The sequence below is a fragment of the Paramacrobiotus metropolitanus genome, unplaced genomic scaffold (genome assembly GCF_019649055.1).
Source record: "Paramacrobiotus metropolitanus isolate TYO unplaced genomic scaffold, Prichtersi_v1.0 Parri_scaffold0000026, whole genome shotgun sequence".
In the NCBI taxonomy this organism is placed as follows: domain Eukaryota; kingdom Metazoa; phylum Tardigrada; class Eutardigrada; order Parachela; family Macrobiotidae; genus Paramacrobiotus; species Paramacrobiotus metropolitanus.
This window is the reverse complement of record NW_026570246.1, coordinates 574752-594057: the sequence shown is the minus strand read 5'-3', so window position 1 is coordinate 594057 and position 19306 is coordinate 574752. Positions and strand designations below refer to the sequence as shown.

The window sequence follows — 19306 nt, the reverse complement described above, 5'->3', positions numbered from 1 at the left end:
TAATTAGTAGAATAAAGCATTGCGGTTTATAATGCGATTTGGACAACGGTACAACGGTCAGATAATATCGGCTTTCGTGTGTACCTTGTATCGCTCACACACACGCAAACGCATGTAGAAGGAGAGCCATTATTTATGTAGGAATTTATATCTTCGTATAAATGGTCTTTGCGGAATAGCTAACCACAGCAGTACTAGTACTTTCTGTTCAGTAAAATCTTGCTTTTGCGTTAATCGGATTACCCTAAAGGCAAGCAAATTCCATAATTCTGCCTATCGCGCGGCATAAAAATGATCCCGACTGGCATGACCTTGATGACCTGTGGATTTTGTATCTTCCTCTTAATCATCTTTGACTGTAAGTTGCTTTAATGATAACAGCATATGCAGTTGAAAAGCACATTTAAAGAAAATTTTATACATTGCTGCATTATATGTGATTCATTTTTACATCGGGAATTTCAGGAAAACGTTATCATTACAACAACTGGTGTTGTTTTTCGGCGTCAGTTATATTTTATGTTTTCATAAAATTCCAAGATTCATGTACGAAGGTAATTTACAGATTGCCATTCTCTACAATCCAAAGCAATTAATAACACGACGGACTCCGAGCGTCCTTACAAGGGCCGTTTGATAGGCAAACTGAAACAAATTAAAAAAGGAGAACTGCCAAACCAAGCGCCAGCATTCAGAATATCTGGGACATTGTATGCAGTCGACGAGCAGCTGCTTTACATCCATGATTTCGTATACGATGCGGGAATCCCAGGTATATAGATGTATTGGAGGATGTGTTAATTATTATTTGCTCGCAGTATTTCATGCATAAAAGTGATAATACATATTAGAAAGGTAAATTTTTTGGTAGGGTACCGGGTATTTAGAAGTTTTATAAATAACCTATGAATACTAATTATACTATGACTACAGTATTAAGAGATTTATTTACTGCAGCGTTACTGTTTACTGCAGGGATGTTTCTATGGGCCATTTCATACGAAGAGCGAACAAGAAAGGAAAACACCTACATTATTCCTTTCACCAAAGATTGGTAAGCAGTCATATTTTCGTCGACGTCGTCTACATGTATCCGTAAGAGCATAATGTAGTTTAAACATCCGCACAATGCAGTTTTAATCAGGAAAATGTAATAAATTACCTAGTTGTGTACATTCTGCCACGAATCTACAGATGTACCAATTGTTCATCATTAACACACCGCACGACCGTGTTGAATTAAACATCTCTGCATTTTAAGAAATTAAACATCTGAAGTGCAATATTTGGCGGATGACATTGTTTTGAACTTATAGCACCGGTCCCACTTGCACGGCAATACCAGCTGTTTGGGAGGAAAATGTGCTGGTCGCTCTTCCGCGTCAGATTACCTTTGACACAATAACCGAATTCGCTTTGGCCACGAGGAAAAACGATGTAATGGTAAACAATAACGCACACTTCTCCATTAAAAATCCTCGTTCGACAGAATTAGTTCGACAGATTAAGTTGAAAATTTCTGCGAACTTCAATTAAAAACTAGATTGTATTTCAGCTGAGAGCAGGGGATATCTCACTTTGTGTTAAAGTGTGGTAAAATTAACTTAGTAGTACGCCACAATCAAGGAGAAGTACGCATCCATACCGGTTCCGAGCGGTTTCAAATATCCGCGCCCGGTCATCATGCCGACGCGATTGGGTCATTCCGTCATATCCGGTGGAGTGTCATCCCGACAGATAATTGTGCAGGACTCCCGGCGCATTTTCATCGAACAAGTGACCTTTGATGGTTCGGCATCGGATGCGTTCTTCTGGGTGGATCACGGTTCTCTGCCCACGCCCGCCGGCTTCATGGTCCCACCAAATAATGACGAGTGCGTATATAAAAAGCCCTTATTCGTTTATGCAATGATCATTTCCAATGCTCTTTAGAACACCACCGGAACCGCTGCCTCGTCTACCCAAAGAGCCGCTGACAAAATACGACGCTTTGCTGGACTTACGACGGGCGCACCGACCTGGTAAAACCGGAAATGTGCACTCGCTAACGGTTTTCGATGTGAAATCGGTGGCAATCTACGATCGTACATACGGAACAGTATTCGGTGATGCTCCGTTGGATGGAGGTGTCTTACGGGGAAAGGTGCCGGCAGCTATGGATGACCTTACCGTGCATCGGATGTCCGAGAAAGCTGCATCGTTGCTGCGTGATGTACGGCGCTATCTTTTTTTAAAACTTTACCGCAAATTCTCGTGGAAAGCACACTTTTTACACCACGGTATATTTTACCAATGTTTGAGGTGATTAATTTTGCAGTCGCACACAGCAGGTGTTAGCGATGCGAATAACGGCAATAACAGAAAACCGTTTAATTTAGATCACATATATACCGATATATGGTTTAGGTTTATATGGTTTAGGTCACGGAACACTGACCAAAATATTATCCTTTCCGTAAGTTTATATTGCAAAATTATCGATTACCAGGGTGCTGTGAATTTTACAGCTCCATTATGAAATTAGCATTGACAATGGAATTCAGTCGTTAGCACTTCCACGCAACGGCATACCAAAACCAAAGATACAGTTGTCGGCATCCGATCCGACTTCCGGTGAACAGCTGATGTCCGATGATCCCAAAGCGGGCAAGGAGCCTCTGCCCCGTGACAACGTACTGGATGATCTAAGCAGAAATCACATCTGGAATTGCGAGATTCTGGACAACCTCCTGGAAGTGCAGTGGAAGGTTCAGAACGGTTACATCACCGTGACGCTTTCCGCGCCGTCATCTGTCTTACCCAATGCGGACAGTGCGTATTTGGCATTCGGACTGAGCGGCTCCAGCAAAACCGTGCAGATGGTCGGCAGCGATGTTACGCTGGGTTTCGTTGGACCGAAAGGACTGCAACTTCGAGATTTTATTTTAGGAGGAAAAGCAGTGGTACATGCAATTAATTAACAATCACGAATATAAATTTTTACTGCGGTGGTATAATCTTACTATTTTCATCAACATCTACGTGTAAATTTTAGTGCAATATAAGTGACCCCAGCGCAGACGCCGTTTGCCCACGCAATCTGATCGGTGGGAAACAGATATCGCGCCTCGTCGGAGGAGGTGGAAATGCCGATGGAATGTTCAAATTTAGCTATCGGAGACCATTACAAAGTACAGTGCTTTTTTACTCTTAAAACATTTATTTTCTTCGATGTTCTACAAACCGAAAATCCATGAGAATTCTCTATTTTACGTGCACACAATGTCATATTATTATTTTGCACGAGCAGCTACTGATGCCTTCGGAAAGGACATCCCACTGGATGTACCCGTGTATGTCGTATGGTCCATTGGACCGATGAATGTAGCAACGGAAATGCCGGACTACCACTCAGTGCACGCAACAGGTACTCGTACCAATCGCCTTAAAAAAGCGGCTGGCTTGCAGTAAGTAGGTAGTTGTACTTTTTTATGATACTAGTAAAATGGAATGAATTGATCATTGATTTTGGTTGTTTTTGTAATGTTTAAATTTTAACTAGCAAGTAGTGCACCGGCGCTTGCAATCATTGTTATTTTGGTGGCTACTGCCCATTGAAGAAATTTACTGATCATTTGACCTTTTCTCGGTGCACATCGCGAGGATACCGCTACCCAGCTAGCCATTGCAACTTAGAACTGTTCCCTAATATTAAAAATATCATAAAATTGTCTGCATTTTTAGGAAACTCGTTACTGCATTTTGGACGATCGCCGGAAAACAACTGTGTTGTGCTCAAGAAAAGAACTGATCTAGTCGAAGACGACATTCTTCCGCCAATTTTAGCAAATTCCACTTTTGTTAATCTGCCATAGACAAACCACTTTTTTGTGTTAACACAGTGTGTATACTGTACACAACCACAGATTCAGCGTTTTACTCAGTATTTTAAAATTTGCTACTCCAGATTTCTAATACAAACCACAATAAAACAATGTGAAAACAAACAGTAGCAAAAATACTCCACATAAAAAGCTTTGCGAAATAATGTGTCATTACTAGTTCTCCATACAATAAATATGCCATGCGGTAAGCGTGGAACGTATGTCCAGGGTTCCAGTAAATGCCAGAACCACAGTTTTGCGTCACCATCACACCGAGCCATGCATCATGCGATAATGTCAGGCTTTCTGGATCTCGTCCACTGTAAACCAAAATTATCTTCCGTAAATCAAATCATTCAAATTAGAATAACGATGCATAAATAAGCAAAAAAAGCGATTTCGAAATACACGCGTATTTATTTTAAAACTGTGCTTGTATAAAGGGCTGCACACTTGTTCGAATAATGATGGGATCAGGTGTAGTCTCCAGCGCTTCGTCCCGGCTCCGCACAGCACTCACATTTTTGGGTCGCGGTCGGTGACTACAAGAAAACATGCACATCAACATCAATAACAGACATTACTCGGCAAGTTGCACACGGCGAGCCAAGCGGAAGGGGAAGGAAGTGCGGGAACTGCAAGGTCGTGCAATTTATCCACATTATGTACACAGAATTGTTTTCCAGGAAATTCACACGAAGTACACATTAAACGCAACAATGAACCTCAAGATTCTCTCAAACTGTCCAACAACAACAGATCCCCACTTCCCCCCATCCACTGGCCCCCTCGGCTGACGTACGTGTCGACCGCTTCCACGTTTAAAGGAATCAAATCCATATCGCAGCCGTAGGCGCGCGGCGTCAGTTTGACCACCGTGTGCAGGGGCACGTTTTGGTAGGGCAATTGTTCGGCGGGCTGATTGAGGAAATAACCCAGTAAACAGCGCAATATGGCTTGGTGACCAATTACTAAAACATTATTCTGCCGCTCCAACTCAATAATCACAGGTTCCAAACGTGCGACTACGTCCTCATAAGATTCACCACCGGGATAACGATAATGAAATTTATCCGCGTCTCGATTGGCAAATTCCACCTAAAACCAAGTCAGCAGTTTTATGAATGTGAAAACCAGTAAAGCTTCAAAGTAGCATACCGGGTAAAGTTGCTGTATCTCCGCGTAAGTTAGTTCTTCGCAGATTCCTGTAAACCAACAAAATCTGAAAGTAGTCTTAATACCTACGTGACAACATTCACCCAATTTTTATTCCACATGCACCACTCGTAAAGCGGCAACATACTGTAAAACTTTTAAAATCAACGATGTAAGTATACCAGCATTTAAGTCAAAACTCAAAAGCTCAAACTGAAGTAGAAGAGTTCTGAATGTCACTCGTATGATAAAGGAAGAAAATTTAGTATTAAAAAAAACGCTCTTTTTTAACAAATTCGGTCTGTCAGAGCCCACACAAGATAGCTTCAACAATTTCAAAAAACGTACATTAAACTCCAAAAACTTATTGAATTCAGCAACTCACCAGCATGGATTTCATTCAAACACTTCCACTTCTCCTTGGGTGCATCGATAAACTGCGCCGTCTGTATTGTCCTTTTCAGTTGGCTGGTCCATACATGCAACCCCGGGATGTTCTCTTGCTTAACAAAATCTCCTAATTTCCTGGCGTACTCCATGCCGCGCTCGGATAAATCACTGTCGCCACCCAGCACTCCAATCAAGTTGTGCTCGCTTTCGCCATGGCGCGTCAGATAAATCGTACGATGGGTAATGTGGATATTCATGAGGAAGTAGACCACACGACTCTGAATGTGTCCTCCCGGCCGGTTAACCAAATATTTCTGCCCAGCGTTGTATATCCGAATAAATGATAACTCTGCAAATGCAATCAAAATAAGAATTTGCACGAGATGCCTAATGCGAAAAACTGCAACAAAACTCAATAAATGCAGGCGGATAAATTCTGTTAATGCAACGGGCGAGGGATCGCAACAAGTGAGTACTAAAACGATACAGCTTAGAAGATGAAAAGTAACAGGTAGTTTCGTCAGGCGTGAGAACTTTTGCACTAGCAAAAGCACACAATCGGCATTCTTTTATAGTTTTGTCAATCAAAAATTCACGTGAGCGGCAAAACACACCTCCATAAATTGCGGAGTAAGCGCAATTCTACGCCTAACAAACCCATCATAAATGTCGTCAGACGTTCATATTTCCCACTCAGCACAACCCTTACCACGGTCTATATTATCGTCCAATGGCTCGTACGCCGCTTCGTAATGCTTAATTCGCTGGATAAAATCTGTCAGAGCCATGTCATTCGGCGCCGAGAACGTCTTGTAGTCGGGTCCATTCAGTTTGACGTCTTGTATGTTGTTCTTGATGATTTCCGGATCGTTGCATACGCTCTCCACAAAGAAAACATTAACGCCACGCGGTAAACAGGATTCGCGAATGAAATTGCGGCGTCGGCGAGTTGTATTGGTGGCATCGTAAACTGTAATCCAAAGTGCGACTGGTTATACTTGCGAACACCAGAATCGTCTTTCTGCATTAGATAAATCTGCTTGAAAACTATCTTAACATGCTCTGGGTTTTACCAATTTACCTCCGCAAGAAAAAATTCGGATTCATCTAACCAGAGCTTAATAAATATATGCGGAGGCTACTACGTACTGGCAACATCGCCTCCCTCTTCGAACCACTTAAATGTGTCCTGCAAAGCGTCTTTCGCCACTTGCTCGCGGATTTTCATCGCTTCTTCGTTGTCCACCCTGAAAAAGTCATGGCTGCGATAGCCCTGAACGGCTTGGCGGCGGTATTCCCCTGCAGTCATGCAACACGGTGAAGGTAAGCGCAATAATGGTATTCAACTAATAAGCGTTCTAGTAAAATGTTTGCAGCAAGCTGCAAGCGTTCAAATGTCTATCCTAGTCCAACAATACCGGCCAGCTAAATATTACCGGGAAAATCGTTATCTGTTAAATCCTGGGACATTTTACTGAATAGATACAGGAACAGTTTCGCATAAAATGCAGTAAATGCACAGATCCATCAGATTTGAACTTCACACAATTCGCAAAATCGGGATTGCAGTATTTTAAGTATGTACGTGAAAAAATAAAAATCTATACATTTGGGCTGCAAAACTACAAATACAAATTTTTCATACCAACTAGGATTGTGATAAAAAAGTAGTTTTAAAAGCTGAAATGTTGCTTTAAATTATCTTTTTCGCTCATGTTTTTACATTTATTGGAAAATTAAGACGACGGCGATAACGAAATACTGCACAAACATTCTGCTGATTCCCAGTAAAGATAAAAATAAAACACAATGATAAATTCGAGATCTTCAAATACTGTGTTCAAGATTTCAATTTCTGTTTTTCCCTGCTAACAGTTCATCCACTGCTCAAGCGTTATTTACACGTTGCATCCGGTCTTAGGAACCCGGTTCCATACCGTCTGCCGCTCACCTAAATTGAAGGTGCGTGCCTTGATGCCAATCCAGTTCAGATAGCGCGTCAGTTTCTTGGAGATGTATGTTTTCCCGCGCGCTGGCAGTCCCACCATGACGATGACATTGGGACTGCAGACTTTGTCCCCCACATTATGCATGGAGCGTTCGTTGGGCGACGCGTACGGCCGCAGCGATTCTATTGTACTGCGGTTAGGCAGATCCAGCAAATCAGAGGAAGAGCGGTTTCTTCGCAATCCGCCACCAAGAAAACTGGCTGGCAGCGAAGTTCCCAAACAGTGCGACGAGCACGACGAGTTGCAGGACGATGGACGATTGATATCCATTTTCTGTTTGCGTGGCTTGAATAGGATCGATTTCGGCTGATTGTTGACAATACTGCCTCCAGCGATAACGAGCACTGCGGCGCCACAATAGTCCAAAAATCACCGGCTCGAAGGAAAATGAATTATCGACCAGCTGGTTGTTGATTAGGGAACTCGATAACGCGGTGCGCTACGGTGGTACGCTGTCGACGCCGTACAGAGTCTGCCTTCTACAGACATGGTTCAGCACATAAAAACAGTGGCCAAACTTTTGGCACGGTTTATGCGCGCCGATCAGCTGACAGCTCAAGGCCAAGATTGCAACGAGATTGACGCTACACGACTACTTCGACGTCATAAGAAACGTGCCACCAATTAAAGTCAAATCCAGTTAAAGTAACGCTTCGCTTTTACACAAAATAGGTATCTCAAAGAAATCATAAATTTTTTATTATTTACGCAACCGAAAATTATCTTCGGGATGTTTTGAAGAGACACGAGTAATAAAATTTGAGAGTACTAACGGTAAGTACCACAACAATCCTAACGGTAAGTAACACGGCTTTCCGGTCTCCATAATGCGGAGCGGAGGCAGCTCATTCTTACACCCATACCCATTCCCCTTTCTTTGATTATTGATGTCCCCGAAGGGACGGGCCGATCCCAGAAGTACTGCAATACTGGGCCAACCCAGGCAAGGATAGAGCAAGCTCCAGAGCCTCGCCACGCTCCAAAAATTCCAGTGACAATCGGACCCCCAATGGGGGTCGCGGTAGTTGTCACACTACCGAGAACAGATACTACACTTTGATCTTAGCCAAAAGGCCGAGAAGCGATACCGTATTACTGCGATTACACGATGTGGTGCATTGGCCCAACGGTTTATTCGCGACATCTTCGTATGTGATTTATGGCGTACTTGTCATCACAATTATGAAAAGAATTAAAAAAATTAAACATGTATTCTATAAAAAATGTTTTATTTGAAATTATCAAATCGTAGAAATAAGAATTTAAAAAAGTTTAGATTAGTTAAGCCATCAACATTCCGATGCGTTTATGCGCAACCTTAACCTTTATCTGCAGCCTGCACTCTGGGAGGCAGTGACGCTGCGCTTCGTTTTCTAGTTTCTTCCACCCACCACAAAAGCGTTCCGGAATAACAGTCGGCATACGGAAATTTGCTATCCTTGTGCCAACAGCAGCCATTTGCAATAATTTTTATAATAAAGTTACAGTTCGACTCGACGAAAAAGAAAAACCGCTGAACGACTACTATGAACGTACATATCCGTACTTCCTTGGCACTCTTAGTCAGGGCCATTCTAGAATTTGATCATAGAACAATTCTCTACGGAATACTCGTCGGAGTAACGGACATTACTAATAAGTGAAATTAACAAACAATCTGAACTTTTATTTAGACAACAATTCTTGTTCCAGAAATTAGAAACAATGCACTCATTTCAGCTGGCGCAGCAGTGCGAAGTGTTACCAAACCATTAAATAATACAGCCAGCTACATCAATTAAACTTCAATTTAAAAAATCTTCAAAGGTCCAACAAAGCAAATAAAACAATAACATGCTGAAAACTCATTGCGAAGTTGTGATCAAATCCCTGAGACAGCAGCTGTCAAATAAGCGCTATAAAAACTAGGCCTGTTGTAAAAGATCAAAAAATGTCCGGTATAAAATAACGAAATCCGGCCTCTTGGCTGCCTCATATTCCCAGCATGACCGCATAATAACGTAGATTTCATCGGGGCACAAAGCCGGTTGAGCGAGTCGCACGCCCTCCTTCAGTTTCTCACTTAAATTGGCTAAATCACAAAAGTAAGGCGGTGCGGCAAACGTGAACATTTCCCAGCAAAGAACTCCAAATGACCACGAATCGCTCTTGGACGAATATTTGTGATAATCTATCACTTCCGGGGCATACCATGCCAATGGGATACTCCGGCCAAAATTCTGTGTTAAATAATAACCACCGGTATCCATGAAGCGAGCCAAACCGAAATCACTAATTTTCCCACGTAGTTCCGCGGTAACCAAAATATTCCGCGCGGCAAGATCTCGATGCACAATATCTTTGCTCTGCAAAATTTGATTAATTAATTAAACAACAGCAACGGCACTTTATAACTCTCTATGCAATTCTTATATGTACTAGAGCTCCAATTTTATTAGCCGTCCGCCTTTCCAGTATTACCTGCAGATATGCCATGCCGCTGGCAACATCCGTTGCGAACTGTAGCAGATGGGTCGGAGATAAACCGCCCTGGTGATTACGCAGATATAAGCTCAGAGCTCCATTCTGAACGAATTCCATCACCAGCAAGGGCACTGGATCGAGCACCATTCCCACGGTTTCTACGATATTCTCATGCTGCAGCGATTTCATAATGTTCATCTCATCCCGCATTTCATCCATTATTCGGCTGAACGTTCGATCGCCTTTAATTTGTTTCAGCTGTTTTACCGCCACTACGCGTGGCTCATCATCGCTCAAGGGATCGGTGTACAGTGCCTAAAACAAACGACATGCTTATTAACATTAACGATAAATAGATGGATGAACAATACCAGTAGTACACTATATGGTTACATAAAACTCAGAGGATAGAAGTAAACAAACAGAAATACAGTACATAATAATTTTCCCAGAACGGAGAGAAATACTTCAACGTTATGTCATCATTACTACCATTCACCTTATTCACTTCTCCATAGCGTCCTTCTCCAAGTCTATCGACGACTTTCAACGCCGTTTCTTCTATAAGCCACGGATCATAGGGGCTGCCGTTTGTTTCTCTTTCTCCCAGGAAATTATTTAAATTTAGATCCGCTGTCTGCATTCTGTGTTTCAGACAATTTCCGGTGACCCGAAGCAGAAACTCCTGCTTGGATTCTTTTTTTATTCCGATTTCGATTGTTCCATCGGGGTAAAGCGGCTTGCTTTCGTCATATAACAGATGGAGTACTTTATTCATTTCACGTAAAATCACATCGACAGCCGGTCGCTGCAAGGGATCATTGTGCCAGCAGCGCTCCATTAGCCGGTAGACATCCTCTGGGCAAATTGAAGGCTTTTCCAGCCGATATCCATTCCTAATACGAAGAAAACACGGTTACTGAAGTTCACAAACTGGACAATCGGAGCATTTCAACGATATCAGACGGCAAATTTTACGACACTCCATGAAAACGGATAAAAAATCAAAATGGTCATAATAATATGCAAAGATTGCTCTAACCTGTACAAAGATTCGGCTTCTTCGTCACTTATTTCCAATAACGGCACCTGCCCAAAGGTAAACAATTCCCACAGAAATGTCCCGTAGCCCCAATTTCCCCGATCCGAATGAGACAAAGTCTCCCACGCATCATTGGCATCTCCCTTCGAATCCAAGCCCACCCAGTGTACAGATTCACTGCCCAACCCGATTGGTCCAACGACGACTTTCACGGATTCGCCTAGATAATCCGCAACGAAAACATTCTTCGCCCGAATCGGCCCGTATCCTGCTTTCTGTTCATCCAACCACCACAGTGTTTTAGCAATTTGTGTGGCAATGTCCAACAAATTCCGTAGGGATATCAAGGCTCTCTTCTGTTGGAGAAACTGCAGGACATTGCCTAGCGGGAAATATTCGGTTACGAAACTTAGCGGGTTCAACAGGATTCCATAGAAGCGGATCAACATGGCCGAGTTGGACAGGTGCATTAATGTCTGCACTCCAGCCAGCCATTTTTGTGCGGATTCCATAGAGACATTACTTGAAAGGGATTTCACTGCAACGTCCACGCTCTTCCTGTCAGAGATCTTTAAGCAGCCTCGTCGCACTTGGCTATGCTCCCCTATACAAAAAAAACTGAATAAAAATGCCAAATAACGGTTAAGCTATTTTCATTAGGGCACCGAAATAAACACAAACACAATAATACAGCCGGTGACTAATTTCACCCATGCGTTTCGTTTTAAGCAAGTACATATCGTGTGCTGTATCAATTCTACAGTATCAAGGAACTTCTTACATTAAAATAAATCACATCACTGTGTTTCAAACCACAGCTTCATTCAATCGACTAAAACGTGTTTAAAACCATGCTCTGCAGTCTGCGCCGAATAAATTTTTTTTTAATTTTGCAGTTACCGTCGTGCACATGTGAAGGCGACGGGTAAGTCAGCCCGGACGGCGGAATACACAGAGGAACGGAGAAGTTTCCCGTGTCATACATCCTCCCGGTATCCTTAGCGTTATCACACGAGCTTGGAAACAGCTTTAGTCCAATTAGCTCATTTTCGTGCGGCCTCAGGCATTCTTTCAGTAGAATTCCGTCATGGGGTGATTTATAATACGTCAACAACTCCGACAATGTGCGAAACTCCACTTTGGACTTGCGGACTCGATAATGGCCGTCGCAAGTCGTATCAATGACAAACGATCGGAAGGGCTGTTCCACATTACCAGCCACATCGATTCGAAACGTATTGTACATGTCCGTGGACTGGCTCAGAGCAAATGTTCCTTCGGGCTTTCCATGTAATTTCTCATACATCATATCTTTTTCCATAGGGCCATGGCATTTTTCGCTTCTTAGGACCTTCAAAATACCGACAAAGCGTTAAAAAACACAATGAAAGTTAAACAGTTAAACAATGCATCCTTCTGACTGCGAATTCGACATAAACCAGGCGAAGTTACCCATATAAAAATATAGTAATTATACAGAGTACTTAAAACTGCAGTCTCACATCACAAAAGCGTGATCCAGCACAAAACTGAAAATTATGGCAAAACAAAACCAAGAAAAAACGAGAAAAACAAATTTTAAGTTTATAACAATGTTAATATTTTATAAAATTAAATAAAAATTGTGTAAATCGAATTAAGGGACTGTAAACTGTTTTAAATCATAGGTAAGGGACTATGACTGTCATACCTGTAAACTGGGATTACAAAGAGCCCGGCAAACATCATAATAAAATTTATGCGTAAATCTGAAGTATCCATCCAACAAGGAAATGAAAGACTCCAGAGCGGCTGTGCTAGAGAACCGAAAACACAGCGGCTGACCGGAAATACGATTGATATGGCACGCTATCTTTTCCGGGATTAAATTAATATCACAGATGTCCGTTAAGCGACAATATGGTATCCATTTATCTCCTTCCCGACGCTCCAAAGTAATCAATTCATCCAAAATATTCAGACGCACTTTGTTAACGGGAAGGTTGGGATTCACTCCTAACTGACAGGAAAAATGCTCGCACACATAATGTCCCGAATGTTCCATCAGACCCCAAACAAACTGCTTCTTCAGCAGAAAAATCGACCTGCAAAAACAAAAGTTTTACGAACCTGCACAATATTCGATGAAAAAAGCCATTAATACTTTGGGCCGTTCTTGTATTCGTCAGCAAGTTTGTCAACAGCATCCTTTAAATGTTTCGTGGACATTTTAGAGGCTAAGGATGCTTTCAGCTTCTGCTGCACACCGTTCCGCTTCTGCAGATCTTGAGGGATAAATCGCTTCTGCCAGCTTTTGATTACTTGCTCCGAAGAAAGACCTTCTTCTTTGATCACTCGCACCATATCGAGCACAGCTAAACCTCTCGCTCTGGGCAGGCAGTCAACATCGCTCTGGTCGAAGAAATCCTCGATCTGTCCGTCGATGAAATCCTGACGATACTGCCAAAAAAAAATCCTTTACAAAAATCTGAACACATTAAAAATTAAGCTATTAATCAATTAATGCAGTAACAAGGAATGCCTGCTTGAATCTTTACGTACAAGTATAGTAAACCAGTTTTTATTTTAACGATAAATCAACTGAGCACACATAACGCAAATCACACATGGAAAAATATTTTCCGAAACCAGAAACCTGCAGAAAAATTGAATTAAAGTAAACTGACACGATATAATTTGGATTTTCAAGCGAAAGTGAACTATCATCATGATAAAACTCAGATTAAAAAAATTTGAGACTAAAAGACTAAAAAGAGACTTACCATATGCGCTACGATACGAAAACTTTTAAATAGTTCTCAAGTGACTACTAAATTCCTTTTCCATCAGAAATACAAAAATCCAATCCGTAGTTTTCTGTTTTCTACTGTACCTGTAGAAAGAGATATTCAAACGCCGCGGCATCCCTCTCCGCCAGGAGTTTATAATCACAGAAGAACCGTATCCGTAACTGTAGTGTGCGATCATTTTGACTATCCAGACGGATTTCGCGGCAAGGAGCCAGCCAAATACCATCACGGCAACTGTAGATCCCAAATAAATGCGCCGCCAGTGGCTCCACATTCAGCGCCCGTACCACCTCCCGGATAAGGTGCTCAACACAGATGCTTTTCCTATCGCGAGCATCCACATCGAGAGGCCTACCGTCGACGGCCTGTAATTTGAAGGCTGCTGTGTCCGACAGCGACGCCTGGGCACTGATCGTCGGACGGATATTCTTCCGGTAGATCGACGATCCCATCGAGCTGGCATCATAGCCCGCATTCTCGTGGGAATTCCACGGCCAAGATATGAGCGACGAGATAGAATCGGTAGAATGCAGCTTCTTACGACCACCACCTTCCATGGTCTGCCAAACTTCAACTGATCAAAGATTCAGCATGGAAAAGTCCGAAAGCTGTTTTCCACTTTTCCTCAAGAGACGCATTTTGGTACAAAACTGTCTTAAAGAAATAGCAGAGGGAAAAGAAGAAATCCGAAAGACAAAATGCATTCCCATAAGTGACGGGTAGGTTAGAAGTCCGCACACGCTAAGATCCCGAATATTAACGATGCCATCCAGGGATTGAGATCCTCGATCGCACTGCTGCACCGTGCACGTAAGCCTGTGGGCTATGGCCCTGTATCTGTAATAAGCTATGCTGCTGCCAGACGCAGGCCATAGGTAACAGGCGGCGTCTACGTTAACCGCACTAGAGCGCTCACAATCGGCATCCTTATCCGATCAATAACTGTGTGAAAAATTTAAGTTAATTAAAAATTATGTAATCCCGTAAAACAAAGCAGCTAGGAAGCAAAGATTCAGCATGGAAAAGTCCGAAAGCTGTTTTCCACTTTTCCTCAAGAGACGCATTTTGGTACAAAACTGCTAGGAAGCAGGGAAGCAGGGACTCTATAGCACTAAACTGCCATTACAGTAATCTGCAAATTAAACTGCACGCGGCAACTCAAACTGGTAAAAATCTGGCTTTATTCCTTCCGCTGCTTACCATAACAAAGCAATATGAAATGAACTATGGAATACTTCATAGGAAAATCCCGGTCACGCATTATTGCTAATCACCTTATATGTCAAATGCAATTTTATAGCCGTTTTGTTTGACAACGAGAATTCGTACTCGTATACATGCAGAGCACAACCGTATTGTTTCAGAAATGATGTTAAAAAATATTTTGCAATTTAAAAAAGTCAGTATAGATTCGTGTTAAAAAAATTCTCGATTTGATTTAACGAAATTAGTCAAATTACAGCCATGGTGCCATGATACCATCGTGAAGCGCAGTTGCCGCGCGTGGATCCGGTCGCCAAGGTCCACTCAATACCGCACTGGCATTGTACACTGCCAGTTTATCCAGCAACAGTTTTTCGATGTCCGGAAAATAGGAGACAATGTTATTATGTTCGCAAGGATCCGTTTCCACGTCAAACAAGCAGGGACTATCGCGGACATGGCATGGAATGTCAGAATCTCTGTGCGGGCAGTGCAGTCTACTGGGTGTGTCCCTTTCGAACGAGGCGTTAACTCCGCCCACCGGTGGATACCTGTTACCCAAAGTTCAGGGTTATTACCTATGTGCATAATAACAAATGGCTAAAAAATATTGACATTAATAACTGTGTGTATATAATTACGTACCACCCGTCTGGAATGCTTCCAGTTGCTGTCCAACCGCCTAGAATCAATTTGAACTGGTGCCACCTGTGTAAAAATAAAGTCACAAATAATTTACAGTTTTACAGTCTATCATTATAATGAAGCAGTTTTCATAAGTAAAAAACAAGGACGCCCATTAGTGTTTCAAAATATACAAGCATTATATTCATTTACCGGATGGCATATTCCTGATTCACACTATCAGCTTGTATTAAAACTTCCTGTCGTGGTGAAGGGTACCCATTGGCGATGGATGTCCAGATGTTGTGACCATCGATTTCACCTGGCGCCTGTCCTCCTGCAAGGGAGATAAGCGTAGGGAGCCAGTCGGAGATATGGAAGATTTCGTTGGATACGCGGCCGGGCCCTTTAATGAGATCGCTCCAGACGAATGCCGAAGTTCGCACACCTCCTTCCCACCTGTATTGCATCAGAGAACACAGTCGAAAAGGGCATCGGTATAAACTGCTTACAAATGCATAATAAACGTTTTTCCCTACAAAAGCAATTACTGTGTCATTTTGGTTCCACGCAGCGGCCAGTTAGTGCCGTATGTAAAAGGCGGCGTCGTGTGGATTAGTTTTTCTGGACCACTTGCACCGTTGTCAGCAGTAAAAACGATAATTGTATTGTGAAGGGCATTGCGCTCCTGCAAAGCATCCACGATCTGACCAAGTGAATCGTCCAGAGCCGCAATCATTCCTGTAAAAATAAGGAAGTACGAGTACGATACGATACGCTCGATATTCATAGCTGATGTCAGTTTATTAGTGTAACTGCGTCCAATAAGCGTTTATGATTTAAGTATTTTACGCGTACTAAGTTACTAACCATAAGCACATGGAGCGCTATAATAGAAATAACTAGTAATTTAATTTTAGAAATTTTAAGAAGCAATAATTCAATGGATATTAACGTAGTGCGTATGAACAGCCGCGTATATTCTCCTTAATATGCACTACGATATTAACAGTAAACTGCATGATGGATAGTGAATCCCTTTAAGGATCAGCTGCGTACCGGCAGTGGTTTTCCGACCGCTATGAGCAATATGGTCGAAACGATTGGTGTAGCGGTCTGGTGCTTGCATGGGATCTTCGGTATTGGCGAAATGGGCAGCTAGGTGAGCGATGTACATGAAAAGGGGCTACGGAAATAAAATTGCGGTTAAACCAAACCCAACAAAACATGTGCTACGGTTTTTCAAAAAAGGTTCAACCTATTCAAACCCGTATATAAGATGTGGTAAAACGGCACATGCTTACATTATCACTTATGTAATAACGCAACATAGTTATTGTCCGGCACACTTATCAGTTGTTCTTCGCATATACTCTGTACATACCTTTTTCTTTCTTACATGTTTTTATATATTTTGGTGTTTCTTATACATTTTCTTATATATTATATACTCGTATTTTTGGTTTTTATACATACCTTTGGTACGCATATACATAGCTCAGGTTGTACGCATATACATACCTTTTGGTTGAAATTATGGTTTTTTATGCGTTCATTTGCTTTCGCTGTCAACAGTTCGGTCAAATACTGCCCCGTGTAATTCCGTCCAACAAATTCCAAATTATCCCATAAATCTAGACCGCCGTATGCCGGATTAAAATCCTAGCGGAGTAAGCACATTACAGCAGCAATTACAAGTTACAACTACTACTCACTACTCACAAGGTTATCAAAGATAACGTAATTGCATATATATAATTTGGAGTGACAAATCACAGTAACCATACACCGCGTTACTACAAATGCTATTTCCATAAGATTTTATAAGCCTGATCTATTTTGTAAGCCTGATCTATTTTATAATTTTTTTATTTTATATTTTATCTATTTTATATTTTTTTGTTATTTTATTTTCTATTTTTTCTGTTTTTTTTATTTATTTTATATTTTGTTTCTGTTTTTATTTTTTATTTTTTTTATTTCTTTTTACTAACATTGATCTATTTTATAAGCTGAAGCACAACAAAAAGAGCATTTCATCATTTCATGAAACAAACTTTTGTTATGTCATATAAACTTACCCATATTAAATTGCTTGTGTAATAATCCACCCAGGCATTGAGATATCCGAAAAAGGAATCAAATCCTCGGCTAGCTGAAACCACCGTGAATATTGGCCCACATTAAAAAGTAGCAAAAAGTTAATTCCATTGTACTTAATCTACTCACTGGGAAGCATTCGATTTTCGGCGTAGCCAAGATGCCACTAAAATACATGAACATGAATATGACATGACTTGCTGCAACTGAAAATTTTTGTAAGTCTCTATGTATTAGTTAATCAATGATTCCTGCTTATTCGTAAAATCTGGACAACAGTAACGAAAGTACCCTACCACACAAACCTTGCCATACATGTGGGTAGAATAGCCTGCATCCCTTAAGTATTCTGGCAACAATTTCTCGTTCAATGGTAAACTTTGTGCGGTGCCCGGCGTGAGAACGCCGTTTTGCATTCCTGTACAGTAAGTTTCGCCCAAAACATCCGTGCAGAAAACTCGCATTCACGATGTTCAGTACCTAATCGGATCGGATATTTGCCAGTCATCAGTGAGGCTCGTGACGGAGAACCTTAAAGCAGAAAAAGGTTAACCAATTTTTTCAAGTTCTACATAACAACGTCAAGTTGCAAACAGAACATGGAAGTCACAAAAAGTCAACATTTGCAGACTGAATTATTAGTACTGTATTCGTAAAACAGATTTGTTCACAGCCGCCTCACAAAGAGCTTGCGCGTAATGGCTATTAAGGATGACCCCGCTCTGCGCCAACCGGTCAATATTTGGTGTTGGGATTTCATTGTAACCGTGGAAGCTGACATCATTCCATCCCTGTGAACACACAGATAGCATGCGCCACGTGAGAAATCGGTATTTTCATTTGTATTTTTCCAATGTTTAACCCTCTAATTCTTAAGAAGTAGGGCCCAGCTTGCTTTTTGTGAATCCGGTGATTACTGCCTGTCGAATTTATTTGATTTGAGTACGTATCTCTGCAGGCATCGCCATGCTGATTTTACAGAATATGTTGCTGTTAACAGCTGAATAAGGAACGCTCCGCTTAACCAAACACAAATACTCGGATCATAGTGCCAAAATATTAGATTTTATTAAGATATACAAAGCTCGCATATTATGCTTGCTTCCACTTGCCGGATCTGTATTTATTAGTTTTGTATTTACTTAACAGTTAGTATTTGTACTTAATAGTTAGTATTATTTAATAGTTAGTATTTGTACAAAATTATAAACTATATGGGAATTTTATTTTAGACCAGTACACAATACTTTAATTTCACCAAATGCCATTTGCGCGTTAAAGACACGTTGAAGTCCTTACCAAATCATCGGCCACGATAAAAATTATGTTTGGTCGCTCTTCTGCCCCGAAACCAGATGCAAATGCATGAAGGAAGATAACAGCACAAAAAATTGCCGGTAGTGCCATGTTTCCGAACTTTGGGAATGGTACTGATCGTGAGTAGTACTGTAGCGTATTACCGAGCCGAACTAGTAAGTACTTTATCTTACTAATGCGCTACCATTCCTTGAAACTGACAGCCTGTTACCTACACCGATATTACACGTTTTACATATAACGCCAGTCAGAATGCGGACTGTTTCTACAGAAATTGTTGAACTCACGCTTGCAGGTGCAATTTTTATAGTTTCGTGCAACAATCGTTATCAGCGTTTCTTCTAAAACCGT

General features: G+C 41.5%; 4 protein-coding genes and 1 non-coding gene across 7 annotated transcripts; 1 reads left to right on the top strand and 4 right to left on the bottom strand.

Annotated features, from left to right (window-relative positions):
- The first annotated feature begins 180 nt into the window (after positions 1-180).
- LOC129587785 (protein Skeletor, isoforms B/C-like) lies at positions 181-3999 on the top strand. 2 transcript variants are annotated; one of them, XM_055481697.1, is made up of 10 exons: positions 181-358; positions 566-772; positions 976-1054; positions 1317-1443; positions 1612-1874; positions 1933-2212; positions 2508-2942; positions 3035-3170; positions 3290-3406; positions 3724-3999. In XM_055481697.1, the coding sequence occupies exons 1-10, from the start codon at positions 292-294 to the stop codon at positions 3852-3854; spliced, it is 1842 nt and encodes a 613-aa protein (XP_055337672.1). In that variant the 5' UTR covers positions 181-291; the 3' UTR covers positions 3855-3999. The 2 variants fall into 2 exon arrangements, with proteins under 2 accessions (XP_055337672.1, XP_055337673.1); XM_055481698.1 differs by having other exon boundaries at positions 1317-1437; positions 3724-3998.
- Positions 3901-8109, bottom strand: LOC129587786 (6-phosphofructo-2-kinase/fructose-2,6-bisphosphatase-like). Of its 2 annotated transcripts, XM_055481700.1 has the most exons (8): positions 7360-8108; positions 6558-6707; positions 6118-6378; positions 5404-5757; positions 5022-5068; positions 4666-4961; positions 4317-4405; positions 3901-4183 (listed from the first exon to the last, which is right to left on the bottom strand). In XM_055481700.1, the coding sequence occupies exons 1-8, from the start codon at positions 7685-7687 to the stop codon at positions 4161-4163; spliced, it is 1548 nt and encodes a 515-aa protein (XP_055337675.1). In that variant the 5' UTR covers positions 7688-8108; the 3' UTR covers positions 3901-4160. The 2 variants fall into 2 exon arrangements, with proteins under 2 accessions (XP_055337675.1, XP_055337674.1); XM_055481699.1 differs by lacking the exon at positions 3901-4183 and having other exon boundaries at positions 4195-4405; positions 7360-8109.
- Positions 8110-8313: 204 nt separating this feature from the next.
- Positions 8314-8503, bottom strand: LOC129587893 (U2 spliceosomal RNA). Its single transcript, XR_008690417.1, has one exon. It is a non-coding gene; the product is annotated as a U2 spliceosomal RNA (small nuclear RNA).
- Positions 8504-9067: 564 nt separating this feature from the next.
- LOC129587642 (tyrosine-protein kinase JAK2-like) lies at positions 9068-14507 on the bottom strand. Its single transcript, XM_055481471.1, has 8 exons — positions 13795-14507; positions 13066-13361; positions 12613-13006; positions 11823-12273; positions 10923-11526; positions 10380-10776; positions 9878-10195; positions 9068-9762 (listed from the first exon to the last, which is right to left on the bottom strand). The coding sequence occupies exons 1-8, from the start codon at positions 14266-14268 to the stop codon at positions 9322-9324; spliced, it is 3375 nt and encodes a 1124-aa protein (XP_055337446.1). The 5' UTR covers positions 14269-14507; the 3' UTR covers positions 9068-9321.
- A 436-nt stretch (positions 14508-14943) lies between these two features.
- LOC129587772 (arylsulfatase B-like) lies at positions 14944-19208 on the bottom strand. The gene is made up of 12 exons (XM_055481678.1): positions 18938-19208; positions 18321-18429; positions 18119-18169; positions 17944-18056; positions 17768-17804; positions 17620-17693; positions 17060-17200; positions 16598-16724; positions 16090-16279; positions 15752-15997; positions 15560-15622; positions 14944-15465 (listed from the first exon to the last, which is right to left on the bottom strand). The coding sequence occupies exons 1-12, from the start codon at positions 19043-19045 to the stop codon at positions 15168-15170; spliced, it is 1557 nt and encodes a 518-aa protein (XP_055337653.1). The 5' UTR covers positions 19046-19208; the 3' UTR covers positions 14944-15167.
- Between the last annotated feature and the right edge of the window lie 98 nt (positions 19209-19306).

What these genes read in the sequence shown, in the direction of transcription:
- LOC129587785 (XM_055481697.1), top strand. Translation starts at nt 292, where the DNA reads ATGATCCCGACTGGCATGACCTTGATGACCTGTGGATTTTGTATCTTC. An exon ending in CCTCTTAATCATCTTTGACT is followed by an intron (nt 359 to 565) that starts GTAAGTTGCTTT and finishes GGTAATTTACAG; the next exon opens with ATTGCCATTCTCTACAATCC. An exon ending in TTTTAGGAGGAAAAGCAGTG is followed by an intron (nt 2,943 to 3,034) that starts GTACATGCAATT and finishes TGTAAATTTTAG; the next exon opens with TGCAATATAAGTGACCCCAG.
- LOC129587786 (XM_055481699.1), bottom strand. Translation starts at nt 7,687, where the DNA reads ATGGATATCAATCGTCCATCGTCCTGCAACTCGTCGTGCTCGTCGCAC. An exon ending in GGCACGCACCTTCAATTTAG is followed by an intron (nt 6,708 to 7,359) that starts GTGAGCGGCAGA and finishes GCATGACTGCAG; the next exon opens with GGGAATACCGCCGCCAAGCC. An exon ending in AGATACAGCAACTTTACCCG is followed by an intron (nt 4,962 to 5,021) that starts GTATGCTACTTT and finishes ACTTGGTTTTAG; the next exon opens with GTGGAATTTGCCAATCGAGA.
- LOC129587642 (XM_055481471.1), bottom strand. Translation starts at nt 14,268, where the DNA reads ATGGAAGGTGGTGGTCGTAAGAAGCTGCATTCTACCGATTCTATCTCG. An exon ending in GCCTTCACATGTGCACGACG is followed by an intron (nt 11,527 to 11,822) that starts GTAACTGCAAAA and finishes TTTTTTGTATAG; the next exon opens with GGGAGCATAGCCAAGTGCGA. An exon ending in GCTATGGAGAAGTGAATAAG is followed by an intron (nt 10,196 to 10,379) that starts GTGAATGGTAGT and finishes CGTTTGTTTTAG; the next exon opens with GCACTGTACACCGATCCCTT.
- LOC129587772 (XM_055481678.1), bottom strand. Translation starts at nt 19,045, where the DNA reads ATGGCACTACCGGCAATTTTTTGTGCTGTTATCTTCCTTCATGCATTT. An exon ending in CCATTACGCGCAAGCTCTTT is followed by an intron (nt 18,170 to 18,320) that starts GTGAGGCGGCTG and finishes TTCTGCTTTAAG; the next exon opens with GTTCTCCGTCACGAGCCTCA. An exon ending in CGTGGAACCAAAATGACACA is followed by an intron (nt 15,998 to 16,089) that starts GTAATTGCTTTT and finishes GATGCAATACAG; the next exon opens with GTGGGAAGGAGGTGTGCGAA.